This window comes from Ranitomeya imitator, chromosome 2, assembly GCF_032444005.1.
Source record: "Ranitomeya imitator isolate aRanImi1 chromosome 2, aRanImi1.pri, whole genome shotgun sequence".
Lineage (NCBI taxonomy): Eukaryota > Metazoa > Chordata > Amphibia > Anura > Dendrobatidae > Ranitomeya > Ranitomeya imitator.
The window spans coordinates 804,894,171-804,917,465 of NC_091283.1; the positions used below are offsets into that span (position 1 = coordinate 804,894,171).

The window sequence follows — 23,295 nt, forward strand, 5'->3', positions numbered from 1 at the left end:
CTATGAAGCACTTGGGGGTTCAAAGTGCTCACCACACATCTAGATAAGTTCCTTTCAGGGTCTAGTTTCCAAAATGGGGTCACTTGTGGGGGGTTTCTACTGTTTAGGCACATCAGGGGCTCTGCAAACGCAACGTGACGCCCGCAGAGCATTCCATCAAAGTCTGCATTTCAAAACGTCACTACTTCAATTCCAAGCCCCGGCATGTGCCCAAACAGTAGTTTACCCCCACATATGGGGTATCACCGTACTCAGGAGAAACTGGACAACAAATATTGGGGTCAAATTTCTCCTGTTACCCTTGGGAAAATTAAAAAATTCTGGGCTAAATAATTATTTTTGAGGAAAGAAAACGTATTTATTATTTTCACGGCTCTGCATTATAAACTTCTATGAAGCACTTGGGGGTTCAAAGTGCTCACCACACATCTAGATAAGTTCCTTTGGGGGTCTAGTTTCCAAAATGGGGTCACTTGTGGGGGGTTTCTACTGTTAAGCCACATCAGGGGCTCTGCAAACGCAACGTGACGCCCACAGAGCATTCCATCAAAGTCTGCATTTCAAAACGTCACTACTTCACTTCCGAGCCCCGGCATGTGCCCAAACAGTGATTTACCCCCACATATGGGGTATCAGCGTACTCAGGAGAAACTGGACAACAACTTTTGGGGTCAATTTCTCCTGTTACCCTTGGGAAAATAAAAAATTGCAGGCTAAAAGATCATTTTTGAGAAAATAATTTTTTTTTTTATTTTCATGGCTCTGCGTTATAAACTTCTGTGAAGCACTTGGGGGTTCAAAGTCCTCACCACACATCTAGATTAGTTCCTTTGGGGGTCTAGTTTCTAAAATGGTGTCATTTCTGGGGGATCTCCAATGTTTAGGCACACAGGGGCTCTCCAAACGTGACATGGTGTCCGCTAATGATTGGAGCTAATTTTCCATTTAAAAAGCCAAATGGCGTGCCATCCCTTCCGAGCCCTGCCGTGCGCCCAAACAGTGGTTTACCCCCACATATGGGGTATCAGCGTACTCAGGACAAACTGGACAACAATATTTGGGGTCCAATTTCTCCTATTATCCTTGGCAAAATAGGAAATTCCAGGCTAAAAAATCATTTTTGAGGAAAGAAAAATTATTTTTTATTTTCATGGCTCTGCGTTATAAACTTCTGTGAAGCACCTGGGGGTTTAAAGTGCTCAATATGCATCTAGATAAGTTCCTTGGGGGGTCTAGTTTCCAAAATGGGGTCACTTGTGGGGGAGCTCCAATGTTTAGGCACACAGGGGCTCTCCAAACGCGACATGGTGTCCGCTAACAATTGGAGCTAATTTTCCATTCAAAAAGTCAAATGGCACGCCTTCTCTTCCGAGCCCTGCCGAGTGCCCAAACAGTGGTTTACCCCCACATATGAGGTATCGGCGTACTCGGGAGAAATTGCCCAACAAATTTTATGATCCATTTTATCCTACTGCCCATGTGAAAATGAGAAAATTGAGGCGAAAAGAATTTTTTTGTGAAAAAAAATTACTTTTTCATTTTTACAGATCAATTTGTGAAGCACCTGAGGGTTTAAAGTGCTCACTAGGCATCTAAATTAGTTCCTTGGGGGGTCTAGTTTCCAAAATGGGGTCACTTGTGGGGGAGCGCCAATGTTTAGGCACACAGGAGCTATCCAAACGCGACATGGTGTCCGCTAACGATGGAAATAATTTTTCATTCAAAAAGTCAAATGGCGCTCCTTCCCTTCCGAGCCTTACCATGTGCCCAAACAGTGGTTTACCCCCACATATGAGGTATTGGTGTACTCAGGAGAAATTGCCCAACACATTTTAGGATCCATTTTATCCTGTTGCCCATGTGAAAATGAAAAAATTGAGGCTAAAAGAATTTTTTTGTGAAAAAAAAGTACTTTTTCATTTTTACGGATCAATTTGTGAAGCACCTGGGGGTTCAAAGTGCTCACTATGCATCTAGATAAGTTCCTTGGGGCGTCTAGTTTCCAAAATGGGGTCACTTGTGGGGGAGCTCCAATTTTTAGGCACACGGGGGCTCTCCAAACGTGACATGGTGTCCGCTAAAGAGTGGAGCCAATTTTTGATTCAAAAAGTCAAATGGCGCTCCTTCCCTTCCAAGCCCTGCCGTGCGCCAAAACAGTGGTTTACCCCCACATATGAGGTATCAGCGTACTCAGGACAAATTGGACAACAACGTTCGTGGTTCAGTTTCTCCTTTTACCATTGGGAAAATAAAAAAATTGTTGCTAAAAGATAATTTTTGTGACTAAAAAGTTAAATGTTCATTTTTTCCTTCCATGTTGCTTCTGCTGCTGTGAAGCACCTGAAGGGTTAATAAACTTCTTGAATGTGGTTTTGAGTACCTTGAGGGGTGCAGTTTTTAGAATGGTGTCACTTTTGGGTATTTTCAGCCATATAGACCCCTCAAACTGACTTCAAATGTGAGGTGGTCCCTAAAAAAAATGGTTTTGTAAATTTCGTTGTAAAAATGACAAATCGCTGGTCGAATTTTAACCCTTATAACTTCCTAACAAAAAAAAATTTTGTTTCCAAAATTGTGCTGATGTAAAGTAAACATGTGGGAAATGTTATTTATTAACTATTTTGTGTCACATATCTCTCTGGTTTAACAGAATAAAAATTCAAAATGTGAAAATTGCGAAATTTTCAAAATTTTCGCCAAATTTCCGTGTTTATCACAAATAAATGCAGAATTTATTGACCTAAATTTACCACTAACATGAAGCCCAATATGTCACGAAAAAACAATCTCAGAACCGCTAGGATCCGTTGAAGCGTTCCTGAGTTATTACCTCATAAAGGGACACTGGTCAGAATTGCAAAAAACGGCAAGGTCTTTAAGGTCAAAATAGGCTGGGTCTTGAAGGGGTTAAAATCATTGTAAAAATAATCTAAAAGCCTCATATAGTAGGCCTGAGAGATATTTTGTGTAATTATTCGGATAGTCGTAGAATATTCTCCCCTGGTCCTTCGCCAAGTCCCTACTGCTCCTTCTGGTGTCTTTTATTGCCTTTAGCACTGACTTGAGGTCGAAACGGAGCCCTGAGCTCACCGATTGGCTGCAGTGCTGTCAACCTGGGGCCAGTTAGGTCACATGACATAAAACAGTGTCATGTGACCACTGCAGGTGATCAGCAGCTACCAATCGTCTGCAGCCTTCACTATTCCATCACAGCGCAAGGAATATTCTTCTCGATTAGCTACATTTTATGTTCTTCTTTGCACTTCAGCAGCCATAACTTTTTTTTTTTTCATTGATGCGGCTGTATGAGGTTTTGTTTCAAGAGGAGACATTCTAGGTTTTTTTTTTTTTTTGCCGTATTTTGTTGGCATATTAACATTACTATTACTTTGTGAGCTCTTAGCTACTGCAGTGTCAGTGCTTGCACAGCTAGGGGGTTCAAATCGGGCTACGCTCAAAAGTGACTGCTGACAATCCACATAAGGGGAGGTGCGGAGGATGGTGATTGACCGGGTGGAATGGTGCACTGAGCCCTTGGCCACAACAAGTGTGCACCAAGGTCCCTTCATGTACAAAATTGGCGAAATCTGTGATTGTATGTATGATTCTTATAGTGGCTGAGTCCCCTATATGAATGTATAATTTGGATTTTGTGGGTAAAAGACTCCCTTTCCAAAGTAATAATTTTTTTCCATAAATCGATAGTACATTTTAAGATAAGACTTAAAGGCAACCTGTCATCTTGGAAAACACTATTTTTCCTGCAGATATATGGCTTATCTGCAGGTAAATAGTGTTACAATGCTGTCTGCCTGCCTTACTAACAGTGCGGCTACCTGAGAAAATGAACGTATTTCCTACCGCGAGCTCCCAGCTTTCAGTCAGAGGCGGGCCCAGAGCCGCTATAGTCACCTCTGTGAGTGGCAGCTGTAAGCACTCCCCACCACTCTGCTTGCTCTGCACAGAAGCACAGCTGGCTGTCAGTCAAAGTGCCCGGACGTGCTTACAGCTGCCACTCGCATATAGTGAGCAGTGACTGTACCTGCAGACCTACTGGCTTTCAGTCATTGAGATGGCTAAATGGCATTTTCCAAGTTGATACTCTCTCTTTAATATGACGTCAAATAATTAATTTACCTCCTGGATTGATCATTCACTCTCAGTTCACTAGTATGAGCTGACATTTGCTGCTGATGAAAGTGTATGCAGGGAGGAGCTAGAGGCAGACACGCATGCTGCTGCAGGCAGTGGCGTAACTATAGTCCGATGGGCCCCGGTGCAAAATTTGGAGCTGATCCCCCGCCCCCCACCTGCATGTTGGTCAGCGGTATGGGCCCTTGTAGCATTCTAGATCCTATAAAGATATACGTGTTCTGTCTCATGTAATAATGTCCCCCGTCCTGGCTCCTTCTTGTAATAAACTCCCCCATCCTTGACCCCTTTCTGGTATAATGTCTGCCGTTTTGGAATAATTTCCCCCCCATCCTGAGCCCTTTCAGCTCTTCACCACATTTTTAAAAGAAAAAAAAAGGTTTATACTCGCCTTCCCCAACCACTCGGCTTCCTGCTCTGGAACTGGCAGCTGAGTTTGGCGTGCCGGTATGGGCAGCGCATGAGGTCACCGGCAAGTGGACATCCGCTGCCGGCCTCTGATTAGCCGGTGTTGTGCAGCGCACGGAGCCAGCTGGTCTCTGCGTCCGAATACATTTCACCTGAATGTGCGTCAGAGGACGCACATCCAGGTGAAATTGGTGTAGGTGTCCCCCTTCCCACACAGGTGCAGTCACATGAGACCAAACTATTGATTTTATCAGCCTCTGATGAATCAAGAATTTTTTATTTTCAATATTGCGGATCACATCTAGATTTAAGGTATGGCGTCCATTGACATTTACTGCTGCATTCAGAATTCTGCTGGTTGCTGCCTGGAATCCATCACCCTGTACTGACAGATGCACCACAGTCTCCCATCCTGACACTGAGGCACTTCTATTGTTCTTGCTTTAGCTTTTCTATTTGGTTTCTGTTTTTAGGCACCGTACCCCTTGCAACGAGATACTGCAACACTATCCCCTTTTAAGCTTTGCCATCCCTTCATTCTTATAATCGGTGGCACCCCAGCAGACATGCACCCATCACACGTTGGGACCGCAGCAGTCAGACGTGCACCCATCACACGTTGGGACCCCAGCAGTCAGACGTGCACCCATCACACCTTGGGACCCCAGCAGTCAGGCATGCACCCATCACACGTTGGGACCCCAGCAGTCAGGCATGCACCTATCACACGTTGGGACCCCAGCAGTCAGGCATGCACCCATCACACGTTGGGACCCCAGCAGTCAGACATGCACCCATCACATGTTGGGACCCCAGCAGTCAGTCTGCGCCCAGGAAAACTGCTGCATAAACTCTCCATGTAAACATACTCTTAAAAGGGAATGTGTCATCAGAAAATAACCTATTGGATAAATCTGGTTTGTATGTTTATGTATTTTTTTTTTTAATTGTTTTAAAATTTTCCAAATCATGATCCATAAAAAAAAAAAAAAAAACACAAGACAAAACATAAATATTGCAGTTATCACACTGGCCTCTAGGGATAATATTCGACTCATACTTTCTGTTCTGTACAGAAGACTTTTCAGCAGTCTGATTATCATTAGTGATGAGCGAGTATACTCGTTGCTCGGGTGGTCTCTGAGTAGTTGTGACTGCTCGGAGATTAAAGGGACACTGTCACCTGAATTTGGAGGGAACAATCTTCAGCCATGGAGGCGGGGTTTTGGGGTTTTTGATTCACCCTTTCCTTACCCGCTGGCTGCATGCTGGCTGCAATATTGGATTGAAGTTCATTCTCTGTCCTCCATAGTACACGCCTGCACAAGGCAAGATTGCACCTTGCGCAGGCATGTACTACGGAGGACAGAGAATGAACTTCAATCCAATATTGCAGCCAGCATGCAGCCAGCGTGTATTGAAAGGGTGAATCAAAAACCCCAAAACCCCGCCTCCATGGCTGAAGATTGTTCCCTCCAAATTCAGGTGACAGTGTCCCTTTAAGTTTTCATCGCCTCAGCCGCATGATTTACATCTGTTAGCCAGCTTGATTACATGTGGGGATTCCCTAGCAACCAGGCAACCCCCACATATACTCAGCCTGTCTAATAGCTGTAAATCATTCAGCTGTTGAGATGAAAACTAAATCCTACACCCTACATGCCAATATGAAGAACAGAAAGAAGCTGACTGTTACCTACCTTCCATACTTGTGAAAATGTGTTGAAAACAAACTTGCTCAGGGTCCAATGGATCCCACGTGACTAAGGGTTAAGGCCTTGTTCACACGTGGCAGAAATGTAGTGTTTTGGGTTTTTTTTCTGCTGCTTTTTACCTACATGTTTTCTGCAGGTGTCTGCACCATAGTAAGGGATAACAATCTTCTAGGGTATTGTGTTTTTGCTGCTTTTTTAATGCATTTTGCTTTTTTGATACATTATTGGGGCAAATAAAAAAACAAACAAACAAAAAAAAAACCCTGAATCAAATCCTCACAAAACACATGAATTGGAGGAAAAAGGATTAGAGCATCAAAATTTAATAGTCAGAAATGACAATTATTATGGTGAAAACGCTTGTAGAAAATCTGCAGCATTTACAGGAAGTGTGAACACGGCTTATATTTCCATCTAGGTATTGATGCTAATATTACTGGGCTGTACTGGTAAATTCTTCTGTATATTGAGTGGTTATTTCGGTTTTACTACATTTAATCATACCTTAATCAATCTTGTACTCTCTTGTCTTGTGGTGTTTTACTAATATTAATGAACAAGTATTGTGTACTGTATATTATCCTATATGTTATCACTTTTTCCATACTGTTAAGTATAAGAATATTAGACCTCTTCAATAAGTTTTGTGACCATATAAAACCACAAGGCTGCAAGGGACTAATAGGGGTATGTTCCTTCTAATAATACACAAATCAGCTGCTCTAGAACCTCTTTTCAAAGACTAAGCCTGCGGACACTCAGCGTCGCAGGTCATGCAGCCAAAGATCTGTGTGCCGCTGCTGCACCCCTGCATAATTCAATAGAATGAGGTTGGATTACGACACACAAGATACCACAAAAAGCACATCCCAAAATATCCAATTGATTCAGACTTTTTATGACTTGCTTGTCGAGGTACCTTGCGGGTCTCAATGTGACCCCATTCACTTGTTATAAACTCCAATATTCCATCATTTTCATAACTTGCCTGTACTGTAATTTTTTTTTCTTCTAAACATTTATACTTTTCCATACGGGTAAATGCAATCTATTTATTCACTTTTTAGGTCGATCTTCTCTTTTTCCCTTTGAAGATGGATTCCTTAGCGATGGTCACACTGACCAGTCCTTGTCCTCTGGCTTGAGTTCTCCCACACACTGTCAGAATGGCGAACGGGTTGAGCGCTACTCTCGTAAGGTGTTTGTTGGCGGATTGCCTCCAGACATTGATGAAGGTACTTTCCATTAACGTTTTTCTCATTGCCCATTACCGGCCACTTCTGCAGTCTGTCAGGGGTGGCCAGTTTCCAAAGGAAAGAAATGCATGCTTGTGATCTGTTTGCTATGGAGCTGTCAAGCAAGTACGGATTTGAGGGTAACCAGATTGCTAAATCCGGCCAGCATCAGTGCCTCTGCGCTCCTCCGATGCTGCCGAGGCAAAGATGTCCCTAGTAGCAACATTAGAGTGCGCACAGTTCAGATAGGCGGCGAGACTGTGCCGAAAGGTTGGAACTGTGTATCTTCTGGAACTCACCATTCATTGGCAGGTAGGAAGCTGGGAGGCAGAGGAGCAGTGCGCTCCTGAAGAAAGTTTTAAGTAATCCCTTTAATTTAACATTAACCAATATGATAGCTAAAGTGCAATCCACAGCAGAAATCTGAGGCTGAGGGGTTTTCCTGTGGATTTACGGTTTGGACTGAACAGGTCAGCGCACAAATCAGCCCCATTCAGTGGCGCCAATATGGTTCCTGAGCGGGATCTGCGCAGAAATCAAACTTTTCATATGTTTCACGTCACTTATTGAAGCAGTTGTTCAAAACCGCCGCAGAACAATACTTGGCTGTATAAACAGCAGCAGATGTTTCCCGTTGGGAGACGTTTAGTGGTCGCTTTTCCACATTTTCGGTTCGGCATGGGCGGCACATCTATTTAAAAAACTGATGAGTATGGAAGCTGATTACTAGATCAGTCCATTGCATCCTGTTACGGAAGTAAAATTCGCCGCACACTCTCTTTCGTTAGTTTGCAAAAAGTGTTCATCAATTTTTATTCCAAATCACAAATTCAAAAAAGAACCACAAGCATTGGAGATCAAAATAATGCAATCTGACTGAAACCCAACGTTTTGACCCTCTTGGGTCTTACTCATGGGGTTACTTAGTTTCAGATGTAAAAGTAGGGTGTAGAGAGACCTCTGTTGTTAATATCCAGATGCTGTTACTGGTAGTAGAGAATGGCTGTAAAGCGGCGCTCCCGTGCCCTGCTTGCACGCGGCTGCTGTGCTCCGTGAGCATCTGGATATTAATAACAGAGGTCTCTCTACACCCTACTCTCTTCCTATCTTACTTTTACATCTGAAACTAAGTAACCCCATGAGTAAGACCCGGGAGGGTTGAAACGTTGGCTTTCAGTCAGATTGTATTATTTTGACCTCCAATACTTGTGGTTCTTGTTTGAATTTGTGATTTGGAATAAAAACTGATGAACACTTTTTGCAAACTAACGAAAGAGAGAGTGTGCGGTGAATTTTACTTCCGTAATTCTGGGACCATCACAGTCCGTTCCACCTGCACCTCACAGTTTAGACCTGAGTGCACAACATTTCTTCTATCACATTGCATCCTGTTAACAGTTTCCCGGATAAAAGAGTGGAAAAATATGTAAAAATGGTTTAAAAGGCGATGAGATGAATTGCTACATATCAGTCCGCTCTCCTGACACGTCTGATTTACAGAACATTACTATTCTCCATGGAAGCACAATTCTGGAGCATCATTTCTTGGCGCGCTACTTTGTGCTGTTCCTCATTTATTCCTCCTAGAAATCTATGAATAAATTGTGAACTGGGTGTTAACCATTCCATACACATAAAGGTGTGTCCCTACATCGGCATCGCTAATTGGTCCGCGTCATCGTGTAAGTCATGTCCCAATCACTTTATTCCTAAATTCGTGGTGGAATAACAGAGAAACAACTATTAAAGAAAAACGGAAGCAAAGATGATCCATAGTTGTTCTATTGTGGAGGATGCCAGCATGTCTGACAAAAAAAAAAATGCTGCTGCTGCAACATGTGACCCCGACATAAATATAAATCACCTGTTTTAATAATCCCAATATATTTGCTTATTACGTTGCCTTTTTTCCCCCAGATGAGATCACTGCAAGCTTTCGGAGGTTTGGTCCATTGGTGGTAGATTGGCCTCATAAAGCAGAAAGTAAATCTTACTTTCCACCCAAAGGTATTGACCTTTCTTTCTCTTGTTGGGTATTGTCAGAGCCACTTGAAGAAAAGTCAAAGATGATACCCTGAGTGCACCATACCGTACAAAAGTCCTAGAACATGACCTGCTATGGGACTTACATGTGGTCCTACTGGGACAGTTATCTTCTTGTGTTGGCAGTTGTGTTACCGAGTATTTGGTTGCTCAATTCTACATTTTATTTGGCCACTTAAAAGATGTTGATCCTTCTTGATTTATACGAAGCGTTTTAAATGAGATTGGTCATCAGGGTGAACCAAAATCATCCAGGCAGTAAAGTTAGATGTCAGTGCCAGGCATGTATTGACTCGCTCCATCTTACAGTCCACCCCAGCCAGCCTCACTCATTACATATCTTACTTTCTCCAATGAAGCTTATTTAGACGAGATGAGCAAATAGTAGATTTTCAGGACCTTGGTCGAAGGTCCGTGTCAGTTGACTGTGGCAGCCAGACGGACACTTCCAACCTCCGGTAATCCCCGGTACCTCTTCTGATTAGTAGGCCCGGTGTAGCATCATGCGTGTTTCACTCTGCAATCATGAACCTGGTGGCCACTGGATTAGAGTCCGTCAAATTGATTCACTCATCTCTATTATTTGGGCATTATGTATCTTGGTTGCCTGTATTATGCTGATTGATATCCTAGCTACATGGGCCGGCCATTGCTGCAGCCAAAACCCGGCACAATCGGGACTAGCCAATGACTACTGGTCATACCTTCAAAATCATGCAACCATTGGATGCGGATTCAGCCACACTGAAGCCAGACCTTGTTGTGTTTTTTTTTTTTTTTTTAAAAAGCAGTACAGTCTGTCACCGCAGCTGAGAATGTGCCCACACAACACCTATCCACAGAATAGAGGGTCACTTGTTGATTGGTGGGGGTCTGACCACTGGGACTCCCACTAATCTCAAGAATGGGACGCTGTAATGTTTTGTTAGAATGGAGCTGTGGCTGCGCATATGTACCACTTGTACCATTAAATGCCTATGGAACTACCGGAGATAACCAAGCAATGTATGGCTATGGGACTACCGGAAATAACCAAGCACTGTACGGCTATGGGACTACCGGAAATAACCAAGCACTGTACGGCTATGGAACTACCGGAGATAACCAAGCACCGTACGGCTATGGAACTACTGGAGATAACCAAGCACCGTACGGCTATGGAACTACCGGAGATAACCAAGCACCGTACGGCTATGGAACTACCGGAGATAACCAAGCACCGTACGGCTATGGAACTACCGGAGATAACCAAGCACCGTACGGCTATGGAACTACTGGAGATAACCAAGCACCGTACGGCTATGGAACTACCGGAGATAACCAAGCACCGTACGGCTATGGAACTACCGGAGATAACCAAGCACCGTACGGCTATGGAACTACCGGAGATAACCAAGCACCGTACGGCTATGGAACTACCGGAGATAACCAAGCACTGTACGGCTATGGAACTACCGGATATAACCAAGCACCGTACGATGCTGTCCGCTGCAATCCCATAGCCAATTTTTTCACTCAATGTACTTCATTCTCGCCTTGTTCTGGGGTCGGACCCTGCACATTATCCTCATCCTATGGGAGTATCCCCTTAACATAGTTTTGGGAGATCGGCCACAGCCCTGTAAGATTGTCACTTTCCCCCGCGATGCGTGCATTCGCTCTCCTCTGTTGTATAAATGGCCGCTGCACCTGATCTGATCCCAGCACGGTCGCCGATCACTCCCCTCTTTGCCGCGCAGGCTGCTCTTGAATACGTTACTTTTTGGCACACACGACTGAGGCTTTTATGATCTAGCGAGGAAAGCGCTTCAGCAGAAGACTCCTGCTAATGAAATGCTGGAATGCCCTGCACATTCCTGCCGAATTACTGCCCCGAACTGTTCAACTTTCTCTCTTTAGACTTGGAAAAAGTTTTCACTGGGCCAGAAAACCTGCAGAACATTGCAGCTAAGTGCTTTACCATGTACACTAAATATTAAATGGGTTCTTACTGAGACACTGGGGATTTCATTATTTCTCTTTATTTTGAGCAAAATAAAATCCTAAAAAGTGTATATTAAAAACAGGAGAAAAAAGCAACAAGAGGTCATTCACCTGAAAAGACCCAACGTGGCACATTATTGCCTGATACACTGAATCTGATGTTTATCGCTTATTCTATAGTTTCTTTTAGATTTTTTTTTTTTTCATGTTTCACACTGATTAACCTAATATTATTTATTCAGGTTATGACAGTTGTGTACATGGCCAACATGTGTAGTTTTCTTATTTATGCGCAATAAAATGTATTTTATTCTAAATTATTATTTTTTGCATACATTTTTTTTGTATCGTATTAAGCCATGTTGTGCATTTATTTAACTTATGGGGTTCGATTTGTCACTTTTTTTTGTCTTTTTTTTTTTTTTTGCTCCAAATTCTTTTAAGAGTCTCTTTGGGTTTGTGAATTTTTTGATTCAAATCAAAACTGATCTTTATTTTTGTATTTTTACCTTTTTTGCACTTTTTCTTTAGCGCAAACAGTGGCATGTTTTTGCTAAAATGTTCCAAAAATTGCACAAAAATTTCAGACCTATTCCCAAGGGGCAGCGGGTCTCTAGTATGTTGACACAAATTGCCGCCTACCATCAGGGTCACATTATTTTTGGACCTATCTGAGAGAGCCACCCTTACATGACCTCCCTTTTTAAAGGGAGCTGGATACAGTGCCAGGCCGGGCAATCGTTGCTCTCTTGTGACTACCACCGGGGCAGGGCACTTGCCATCTTTGCCAGAATTATGAGAATCTTTGCCGCATCCTGTGTACGTGGATATAGGGACTTGTTGATGATGATTGCACGCATTAGTGGCTTCTAGGACATTACCATTCCTTGTCATTCATTCTCTGTTCCGGTTTATCTCTGCGGCTCTAACACGGGCAATTATCCCTTCATAAAGCCACTTATGGTGCATATAATGAATGGGAGCATTGAGTGTGAAAGGATAAGCTCGTCTCGTCGTACTGAATCAATTAAGACCTCTGCGAGGGGATCCATTTGTGTTACTTACTTCTGGAGCACGTGCCTACGACGTGCGCTTGCCATAGATTGCTCTCAGCGGGCGACTTCTTTCTTCAGTCTCTCTATCTGGTTGTTGGTTAAACAAAGAGGCGAGAGTCGGCAGGCAGCGGCCGCCATTACTGGAATACACGCCGACCAGCCGCTCGGTGAACGGAAGGCAAGAAATCTAAACAGTTTTTCTTTTTAATGTTAAGAAAAAAAATAATTACCGTAAGTTGTGGAGTCTTCTCCCGGTGAAGGTGTCCATTCATGTTCTTAGATCTACGTGCGGAGTCCAGGTTCTGTTTTGACAGCTGCGCTTAGTAAAATGAGACAAGCTGCCAGATTTCCTTCCATCTCCTCCAATTCTGTTTCCTATTTATCGTGCTGAAAGACTAACATTATGGGGTCTGGACTCTGAGGGCGTATGTAACCCGGATCATCGACGCCACCGGAGACCGGTAGTGTGTGAGAATGACGGTATTCCCTGGCCAAGTAGCAATTTCCTAAAACCTCATGCACATGAGAATACGTAACATGGGTCTTTAAAATGGCTCATGTGATTTCTGGGAGTCCATTTTTGTACCTTATTAGTGATTAAAAAAGAAAATGGCATTCTTCAATGTATTATATCTATATACTAATTCAATGCCTCATATTCCCACCATATAGGAGCATTGTGGACCATGGGGCAGCCTGTTCACAACCATACAACGGCGAGCACAGCAAAACGAGCAAATTAAATGTTACTATCTTTATTAAAGGGTTATTCCGAAGATAATAAATTATCCTTTTCTATAGGATCGGGGATAATTGATCACTGGGGGGCAGGCCATTTAGTTCTCCAGCAATCCGGAGAACAGGGCTCTGAAACCCATGAAATGGCGCTCACGAGGCACATATTGAATGCAGCGAATGCTCATACTTGACTTCAGCTCCATTTATCGTCTATGGGACTGCCGAATACTGGGCTCAACAGAGCTTGGTGCCAGACCCTGTTCCCAGGATGGTTGGGAGACCCAGCGTTCAGACTCCCAACAATCCCCTATAGATAGTACGTTATCCCCTATCTTGGGAATATCCTTTTAATACCCACAAGGGATGAAACTGTTGGCAATATGTGTGTTGGGTGCGTCTGCCTTTATACCTTTTGCACTAGCTGCTTGTTGGATTAGTATCTGTTTATGATATGCTTCTCTACCCTACAAGGAGTTGCCCAACATTTGAAAAAAATAATCATAATATGTGTGTGTGTAAAATATATATATATATATGGGCAACCCCTTGTAGGGTGGAGAAGTACCGTATATCAGAAACATACTAATCCAACAAGCAACTAGTGCAAAAGGTATAAAACCGGACATATTAAACATTTATATTTACTAATATACACTGCTCAAAAAAATAAGGGAATACTAAAATCCCACATCCTAGATATCACTGAATGAAATATTCCAGTTGTAAATTTTATTCATTACATAGTAGAATGTTTTGAGAACAATAAAACCTAAAAATGATCAACGTAAATCACAACTAATATCCCACGGAGGTCTGGAGTTGGAATGATACTCAAAATCAAAGTGGAAAATGACGTTACAGACTGATCCAACTTCAGTGGAAATGCCTCAAGACAAGGAAATGATGCTCAGTAGTGTGTGTGGCTTCCACGTGCCTGTATGACCTCCCTACAACGCCTGGACATGCTCCTGATAAGGCGGTGGATGGTCTCCTGAGGGATCTCCTCCCAGACCTGGACTAAAGCAGCCGCCAACTCCTGGACACTCTGTGGTGCAACGCGACGTTGGTGGATGGTGCGAGACATGATGTCCCAGTCGTGTTCAATCGGATTCAGGTCTGGGGAACAGGCGGGCCAGTCCATAGCTTCAATGCCTTCATCTTGCAGGAATTGCTGACACACTCCAGCCACATGAGGTCTGGCATTGTTCTAAATTAGGAGGAACCCAGGGCCATCTGCACCAGCATATGGTCTCACAAGGGGTCTGAGGATCTCATCTCGGTACCTAATGGCAGTCAGGCTACCTCTGGCAAGCACATGGAAGGCTGTGCGGCCCTCCAAAGAAATGCCACCCCACACCATTACTGACCCACTTCCAAACCGGTCATGCTGATGGATGTTGCAGGCAGCAGATTACTCTCCACGGCGTCTCCAAACTCTTGTCACGTCTGTCCCATGTGCTCAGTGTGAACCTGCTTTCATCTGTGAAGAGCACAGGGCGCCAGTGGCAAATTTGCCAATCCTGGTGTTCTGTGGCAAATGCCAAGCGTCCTGCACAGTGTTGGGCTGTGAGCACAACCCCCATCTGTGGACATCGGGCACTCAGACCATCCTCATGAAGTCGGCTTCTAACTGTTTCTAACTGTTTGTGCAGACACATGCACATTTGTGGTTTGCTGGAGGTCATTTTGCAGGGCTCTAGCAGTGCTCCTCCTGTTCCTCCTTGCACAAAGGTGGAGGTAGCAGTCTTGCTGCTGGGTTGTTGCCCTCCTACTACGGCCCCCTCCACGTCTCCTGGTGTACTGGCCTGTCTCGTGGTAGCGCCTCCAGCCTCTGGACACTATGCTGACAAACACAGCAAACCACCTTGCCACAGCTCGCATTGATGTGCCATCCTGGATGAGCTGCACTACATGAGCCACTTGTGTGGGTTGTAGAGTCCGTCTCATGCTACCACGAGTGTGAAAGCACAACCAACATTCAAAAGTGACCAAAACAGAAGCAGAAAGCCAGAAAGCATTGGCACTGAGATGTGGTCTGTGGTCCCCACCTGCAGAACCACTCCTTTATTGAGTGTGTCTTGATAATTGCCAATTTCCATCTGTTGTCTATTCCATTTGCACAACAGCATGTGAAATTGATTGTTGCTTCCTAAGTGGACAGTTTGATTTCACAGAAGTTTGATTTACTTGGAGTTATATTCTATTGTTTAAGTGTTCCCTTTATTTTTTTTGAGCAGTGTATATATTAGTAAAATAAGTATTTGATACCCTGACGATTTTTCAAGTGTTCCCACCTACAAACAATGTAGAGGTCTGTAATTTTTATCGTAGGTAGAATTGAACTGTAAGACAGAATCTAAAAATTAAAATCCAGAAAATCACATTGTATTATTTTTAAATAATTAAATTGCATTTTAATGCATGAGATAAGTATTTGATCGCCTACCAACCGGCAAGAATTCTGTCTGTGACCCTTTAGTTTTTCTTTAAGAAGCCTCCTACTCTGCACTCATTACTTGTATTAATTGCACCTGTTTGAATTTGTTACTTTATAAAAGACACCTGTCCACACACTCAATCACATTCCAACTTCTCCATCATGGTCAAGACCAAAGAGCTATCTAAGGACACCGGCCACAAAATTGTAGACCTGCACAAGGCTGGGATGGGCTACAGGATAATAGGCAAGCAGCATGGTGAGAAGGTAACAACTGTTGGCACAATTATTAGAAAATGGAAGAAACACAAGATGACTGTCAATCTTCCTTGTGTGGGGCTCCATGCACGATCTCGCCTCATGGGGTAAGGATGATTCTGAGAAAGGTCAAGAATCAGCCCAGCACTGCATGGGAGGACCTGGTCAAGAAAGCTGGGACCACAGTCTCAAACATTACCTTTAGTGACAAGCTACACTGTCATCTATTAAAATCCTGCAGGGCACGCAAGGTCCCCCTGCTTACACAAGTACATGTCCAGGCCTGTTTGAAGTTCGGCAATGACCATCTGGATGATCCAGAGGAGGTATGGGAGAAGGTCATGTGGTCTGATGAGACCAAAATAGAACTTTTTGGTATCCATTCCGCTTGCCTTGTTTGGAGGAAGAAGGATGAGTACAACCCCAAGAACACATTCCCAACCGTGAACCATGGTGGAGGAAACGTTATACTTTTTTTTTTTTTTTTTGAAAATCTGTTTATTAGAATTTTATAATATAATATAAAACATACATTTCCAAGTTAATAATATAGTAATACAATAACGTGACAATATAATGATATTGTATCCCAAATCCCCCACCCTATATAAACCATAAACTTGAACCTTCATACTTTGCGTACACCTAATCATAGAAGTACCTCATGGAACCGGTGAGTCACCACCTATCCGCTGCAATAAATACCATTGGGTATTTTCAAACTGTGCCCTCAGTTTTTCCTTAGTCTCCAAAGGAAGAGATGGAATAAAAGTACCCCATGTGGAAAAAAATTTGCTTACTTGTTTTTCTTTGTTAGTCAATGCGTCCAACCACTCCATTCTAAATATGAACTGTATTTTTGTGCGAATAAAAGGGAGTGAAGGGACTAAGGGATTCAACCATTGATGTAAAATACTCTTCCTAGTTGCTGAAGCCCATATTATAAGTGTTGCCTTGATATGTTTGGGTAATTTTCGAGATGTTTCGTCAAGGATATTAAAAATGGCCCATTGCGGAGAGAGTGTGAAATCCACCCCACAAATTTTTTGCAGTTCAATATGTACTTCTCCCCATAGTCTCCGAATTTGCGGACAACTCCATAAGTGATGATAAATGTCAGTGTTATGGGCTTTACATTTGGAGCATGAGTAGATGATGGATGGGGACATTTTAGATTGCATGCAAGGCGTAATATAGGCTCTATGTAATATTAAAAGTGCCATGTCGGTATAACTGCTGTATGGTAGAATTTTTCTTTGTGTCATGGTAGCCTCAAAAAGGTCACTCACCTCCAAGTCTGGTATATCTCTTAGCCACCTCGCCACGCCTGTGGTTTTCCTTTCCCCCACCCATTTCCTACTTAAGATTAAATAGATGTTACTTATAGAGGCCGGATGAGATTTAGCATTTCTTATAAACCCATCTAAATTGGTCCTTCCCTCTGTCGTTCCCCCCAATGACTGACATTTCTGTACCAAGCTACGCGCTTGGAGAAATAAAAACGGTTTATTATTGAATAATGGGTATTGCTGTGATGCCGTTTCAAAGGATATTATTGAGAAATTAAGATCTAATAGATCTATTACCTGCCCACATCCCTGAGAAGCCAAAAGCCTATAAAAAAACGGTGCTGAACCCCCCATAAACCTCGGGTTTCCCAAAAAGGTCTGGAACGGGGATAGATTATATCTTAAATTACAAATTTTCCTACATAATCTCCAAGTTTGCATCGTTTGCCGTAATGACGGGTGATCATGTATTCCCACTGGGATATCCTCCCCACCTAGATGTAATAAGGCCGGTAACGAAATGTGTGGGTAAAATTGTTGCTCTATTTCAACGTTTGCAAAGTGAGAAATACCCCTAATCCAGTCAATTGCATATCTGAGATTGGCCGCCAAGTTATATCTTCCCAGATCAGGAAAATTAACACCACCCTCTAATTTGGTCGCCTGTAGTCTTGCGAGACTTATACGTGATCTACCCCCAACCCCCCAAATGAATCTTCGGAAGTTTAAGTTTAACAGATTCTGATCTGATTGAGTCAGAAGAAGGGGCAAAGTCTGAAAAGCGTATAGCAGTTTGGGAAAAACTATCATTTTAATTAAATAACATCTACCAGAGAACGATAATGCGAAGTGTTTCCAGGATTGGAGAAGATCAATTATAGAGGAGATCAGTGGTTTGTAATTAACTCTATATAAAATAGATGGGTCCGCAGGCAACCGTATCCCCAGGTATTTAATAGACTCCTGGCACCAGTGGAATGGGAATGTAGGGTCACTCAACCTCCCGGATCTAAAAACTGCCAAGGCCTCAGATTTACTGTAATTAACTTTGAATCCAGAGCACTTGCCAAAACTCTCTAGAATATGCATGATGGCCGGGATTGCCTTAACCGGGTTAGCAATAAATAAAAGAACATCATCAGCAAAAGCTGAGATTTTTACCGATGTAGTTCCCACCCTCACCCCCTCAAAGGCCACCTCATTCTGTAACATTCTCAGAAATGGGTCTAGAGCTATGTCAAATAATAGTGGGGATAAAGGGCATCCCTGTCAGGTCCCCCTCTGAATCTCAAAGGGTTTGGATAGAACATTATTTACGGACATCCTGGACAATGGCTTTCTGTAAATTGATTTGACCGCTTCACTCAACCATGGGCCAAACTCTCTGAATGATAGCAGATCATATAGATAGTTCCATGCTACTCTATCAAACGCCTTGTCCGCGTCTAGGCTTACCACAATGGTTTTCATATGTTTATTTGCTCTACTATAAGATATGGCGCTCACCGCTGTCCTAATGTTGTATGTAATGGATTTCCCATGAATAAAACCGGTTTGTTGTTGCGATATCAATGTTGGCATAATTTTCTGTAGCCTGTCTGCCAGAATTTTTGTGAAAATTTTAAAATCTGAATTTAATAATGAAATGGGTCTATATCCCTCTACCTGAGTATGATCTCTACCCGGTTTGGGGAGAACAATAACCACCGCCTCATTAAATCTGTCTGGCATATGACCAAGTCCAACTATCTTATTAAATAGCTCACACAAGTGGGGAGCTATACATGAACCCAAGATCTTATAGTGCTCATTGCTGAATCCGTCTGGACCGGGTGCTTTAGACACTTTAAGTTTAGTTATAGTCTGTACAATTTCTGAAGGTGTTATTGGGGAATTAATGATCTCTCTCTCTTCCTCTGTGAGCGTTGGGGCAAGATGGTCTTTGAGGAATTCCCCACTTCCACCCCCTGTCACTGACCTATACAACTCGCTGAAAAAAGAACGGAATTCATCCACTATTTCTTCATTTTTAGTTAAAATGTGACCATTGCGTTGTTGTATTTTGTGAATCCTCGTAGGTTTCCTATATGGTCTTGTAAGAGATGCCAACACCTTCCCGGGCTTGTTGTCCCACTTAAAATATTTTTGTTTTTGATAGTCTAAGTTGAATAGGGCCAATTCATGAGCTAAAGTGTCCGCCTCTTCCTTAGCCCTCAAAAATTTTTCCTTTGTCAATGGAGTGTTATTTAGTTTGAAATCTTTGTAAGCCTGGGTTACTGATTTTTGTGTATCCCTAACTCTATTCAAAATGTCTTTTTTTTTATGACTAACATAGGAAATAATTTGACCCCTCAGCACGGCCTTAGAGGCCATCCAAAACAATTGTGCATTATCACAGTGGACCTGATTATCATTTTTATATATTCCCCAAGACATTTGTAGGTATTTTCTAAAATCGTCTGATTGGTATAGGTATGAAGGGAAGCGCCACCTTCTTTCCTGATGGATTGGGGATACCAATTTAGATTGAAATGTCACTGGGGCATGGTCCGATATATGGATGTTTTGTATATTTGATTGTGTTACTAAGGGTAACAATGATTCATGTATTAGCCAGCAATCAATCCTGGCATGTGAATCATGTACATGGGAGTAGTGAGAGTAGTCCCTCTCCAAAGGATGTTGCAGTCTCCATATGTCAATTAAATCAAAGTGATCTATGAGTGATTGGATGCTATTATCTTGCATAGGACGATGGGTTTCTCTAGAGTTAGATCTATCCATGGATATGTCTGCTACCTCATTGAAGTCACCTCCCATGACCACCCGTGACGTATCCCATCCCGCCAATTTCTCTCTTAGTTTGACTTGAAACTGAGCCTCAGGCGCACTTGGAGCGTAAATATTAACTAGATTGAAACACATTCCCTCAATCATGATTTTGACCAGCAGAAATCTGCCTTGAGGATCTTCTAGTGTGTCTAGTATCTCATAATTGAGGCCGTTATATATCAATATAGCCACTCCTCGTTGTTTTTTTGTATATGAGGCCTCAGCACAAAGTGTATATTTTCTGCTTAACAAAGAGGGGTGTTTACCTTTAACCCAATGTGTTTCCTGAAGAAAAATAACGTGGAAATTTTGTTTTTGTAGAAAATTAACAACCTTTTTCCTCTTAACTGGGGAATTGAGTCCATTGACATTCCATGAGCACCATTGCAAGGAGCGGATAGTGGTATCTTTGGTGCCTGTCTGGTCAGTCATTAACCTATCCCTTTTCGGGTGACCACCAGACCCACCTGTATAAGTTGTAAGTGAGATCCCCACCCATCCCAGCGAGTGAGCTTGAGATCTCCCAGGACCCAAGATTTAGGTGTACATAAGCAGAGCCCATCCCCCCTTCCCAAGTTCCCTCCCCAATTTAACTCTATAACAATAATAACAGATGTACTTAAGGTACCTTCACACATAACGATATTGTTAACGATATCGTTGCTATTTGTGACGTAGCAACGATATCGTTAATGAAATCGTTGTGTGACAGCGACCAACGATCAGGCCCCTGCTGGGAGATCGTTGGTCGCTGAATAAAGTCCAGAACTTTATTTCGTCGCTGGACTCCCTGGAGACATCGCTGGATCGGCGTGTGTGACACCGATCCAGCGATGTGTTCGCTGGTAACCAGGGTAAACATCGGGTAACTAAGTGCAGGGCCGCGCTTAGTAACCCGATGTTTACCCTGGTTACCATGCTAAAAGTAAAAAAAAACAAACACTACATACTTACCTACAGCTGTCTGTCCTCCAGCGCTGTGCTCTGCACTCCTCCTGTACTGGCTGTGAGCCGGAAAGCAGAGCGGTGACGTCACTGCTCTGCTTTCCGGCTCACAGACAGTACAGGAGGAGAGCAGAGAAGCAGAGCGCAGCGCTGGAGGACAGACAGCGGTAGGTAAGTATCTAGTGTTTGTTTTTTTTTACTTTTAGCATGGTAACCAGGGTAAACATCGGGTTACTAAGCGCGGCCCTGCGCTTAGTTACCCGATGTTTACCCTGGTTACCGGCATCGTTGGTCGCTGGAGAGCGGTCTGTGTGACAGCTCTCCAGCGACCAAACAGTGACGCTGCAGCGATCCGGATCGTTGTCGGTATCGCTGCAGCGTCGCTTAATGTGAAGGGGCCTTTAATCTTAAAGTGAACATAACATAGAAAGTAAACATGCCGCTTCAGGGCACAAGAATGTTAGCACAGGCATGATATCACTTAGTAATGACATATTAAAGTAGCTTTCTTAATCAGGACTCAGAAGAATTAGAATGAGCCCGGGGTACTTCCCGAAGGAATTCCAGAGCCTTTCCTGGGTCACTAAAGGACCGATTTTTTCCCCTCCATGACAAAGCGCAAAATCGCAGGGTACTGCAAATTAAAGCGAATATTTTTATCCACCAATATTTTACAAGCGGGATTGAAAGCTTTACGTTTGGCTGCCATGGCGGCCGAGTAGTCCTGGAACAGTAATAATTTGTGGTTCTCATACATCAGAGTACGTTGTTTTCTGAATGCTGCCAAAATACGAATTTTATCCTGGAAGTCCAAGATTTTAAAAATGACCGGACGTGGCCTGTCCCCTTCTCCTCCTCTTGGGGGACCTAGTCTATGTGCTCTTTCAATGGCCACAACGCCTGATGTTGGCAACACCCCAAGAGCTCTAGGCAGCCACTCAGATGTGATTTTTACTAGCTCCGAGGGAGGGATCGACTCTGGGAGGCCTATAAGTCTTAAATTGTTGCGACGGGATCTGTTTTCAAGGTCGTCTACTTTATCTATCAAATCTGAGATGATCTTTTCTTTTTCATCCAGTTTGTCTGATAGAGTTATGGTGGAGTCCTCCAGGTCTGATATTCTTTGTTCCGCATCTGTTATGCGTGCGCCCTGGGTATTAACCTGTGAGACTATTGTGTCCAATGAGGTTTGGAAAGCTGCTAGACGATTGTCTATCTCAGGCATCAGCCGTTCTATTATAGCAGTTGCAATTGACTGTGGGTTGTCTGTATTGGTATCAACGTTTTGTGATACCGGAGATGTGCCAGCCTGATTACGTGTAGAACTTCTGCCGGCCTTGGCACCTTTACCCACAAATTTGTCCATGGTGAGATGGTAGCCTGAGATGTTTGTTAAGTTGTTAGTGATATCTTTGTGCTTGGTAGCTACATCTGAGAATGAATCTAAATGTCTTTTACATTAATACAACAAGTGAGCTCTTGCTTAAAACACTGTGCTGTCCAAATATACTGCAATAACACTGTGGTTACTATGGGGCTATAATAAAAGCCAGTTCTGTGCTCTTGCTATACAATTTGTGCAGATCACCTTGTATCAGGTGTGCCTCCTGTGATCCTGCAGTAATGTCTCTCTCCTTGTAGCTGACCTAGCTCAAGGGGCTGCAATCACTCTCCTGCCCCAACGTTGTTATCTACTATAAGTTTCACAAGTCAGCTCCCACAATATGGTGGAGGAGGGGGTCTGGCGTGCCTTTCTCCAGGGCACACTAAGTCCGCAGCCTTCACCAGCTCCCTCTATGCCAGGGTAATAAATATATGTCGCCTGTACCGCTCACCTTGTCCCAGCAGCGGCTATTATAATCAGCTCACTTCTTCTCTCTGGCGGTGTGTGGCGAGCTATGAGAACTGGCGCGCTTTCTAGCAAAATGGCGCCGGCTCACCTCCTCTTCCCGCGCTGATCTTCTGCGTCTCTCTGGAGCCGCTCACTGCACCTGTGCTCCTCGCGTCCTCTTCGGCAACTCCTGCCCTCCTCACCGACCTAGATCGGTGCCTCTGCGTGCCGAGCACTCTCTTCCTCCGGTCTCCTCACCGCTTCCGACCTTGCTGGCCCGGAGCGGTGCAGTGTGCTGCAACGAGCGTGGCGCTGCCTGCGCCTCTTGACTCCCGGGGATCCGGAGAGCTGGGGCTACCGCCGGTGCTCCTTGT

General features: G+C 43.5%; 1 protein-coding gene across 5 annotated transcripts in view; it reads left to right on the top strand.

Annotated features, from left to right (window-relative positions):
- CPEB3 (cytoplasmic polyadenylation element binding protein 3) overlaps positions 1-23,295 on the top strand; it is a 136,891-nt gene that overhangs the window by 76,962 nt on the left and 36,634 nt on the right. For all 5 annotated transcript variants that reach the window (XM_069753796.1, XM_069753801.1, XM_069753800.1 and 2 more), the window contains 2 exons: positions 7,343-7,510; positions 9,428-9,517. In XM_069753796.1, coding sequence (XP_069609897.1) covers positions 7,343-7,510; positions 9,428-9,517 — 258 coding nt within the window. The remainder of the gene's footprint in view (positions 1-7,342; positions 7,511-9,427; positions 9,518-23,295) is intronic.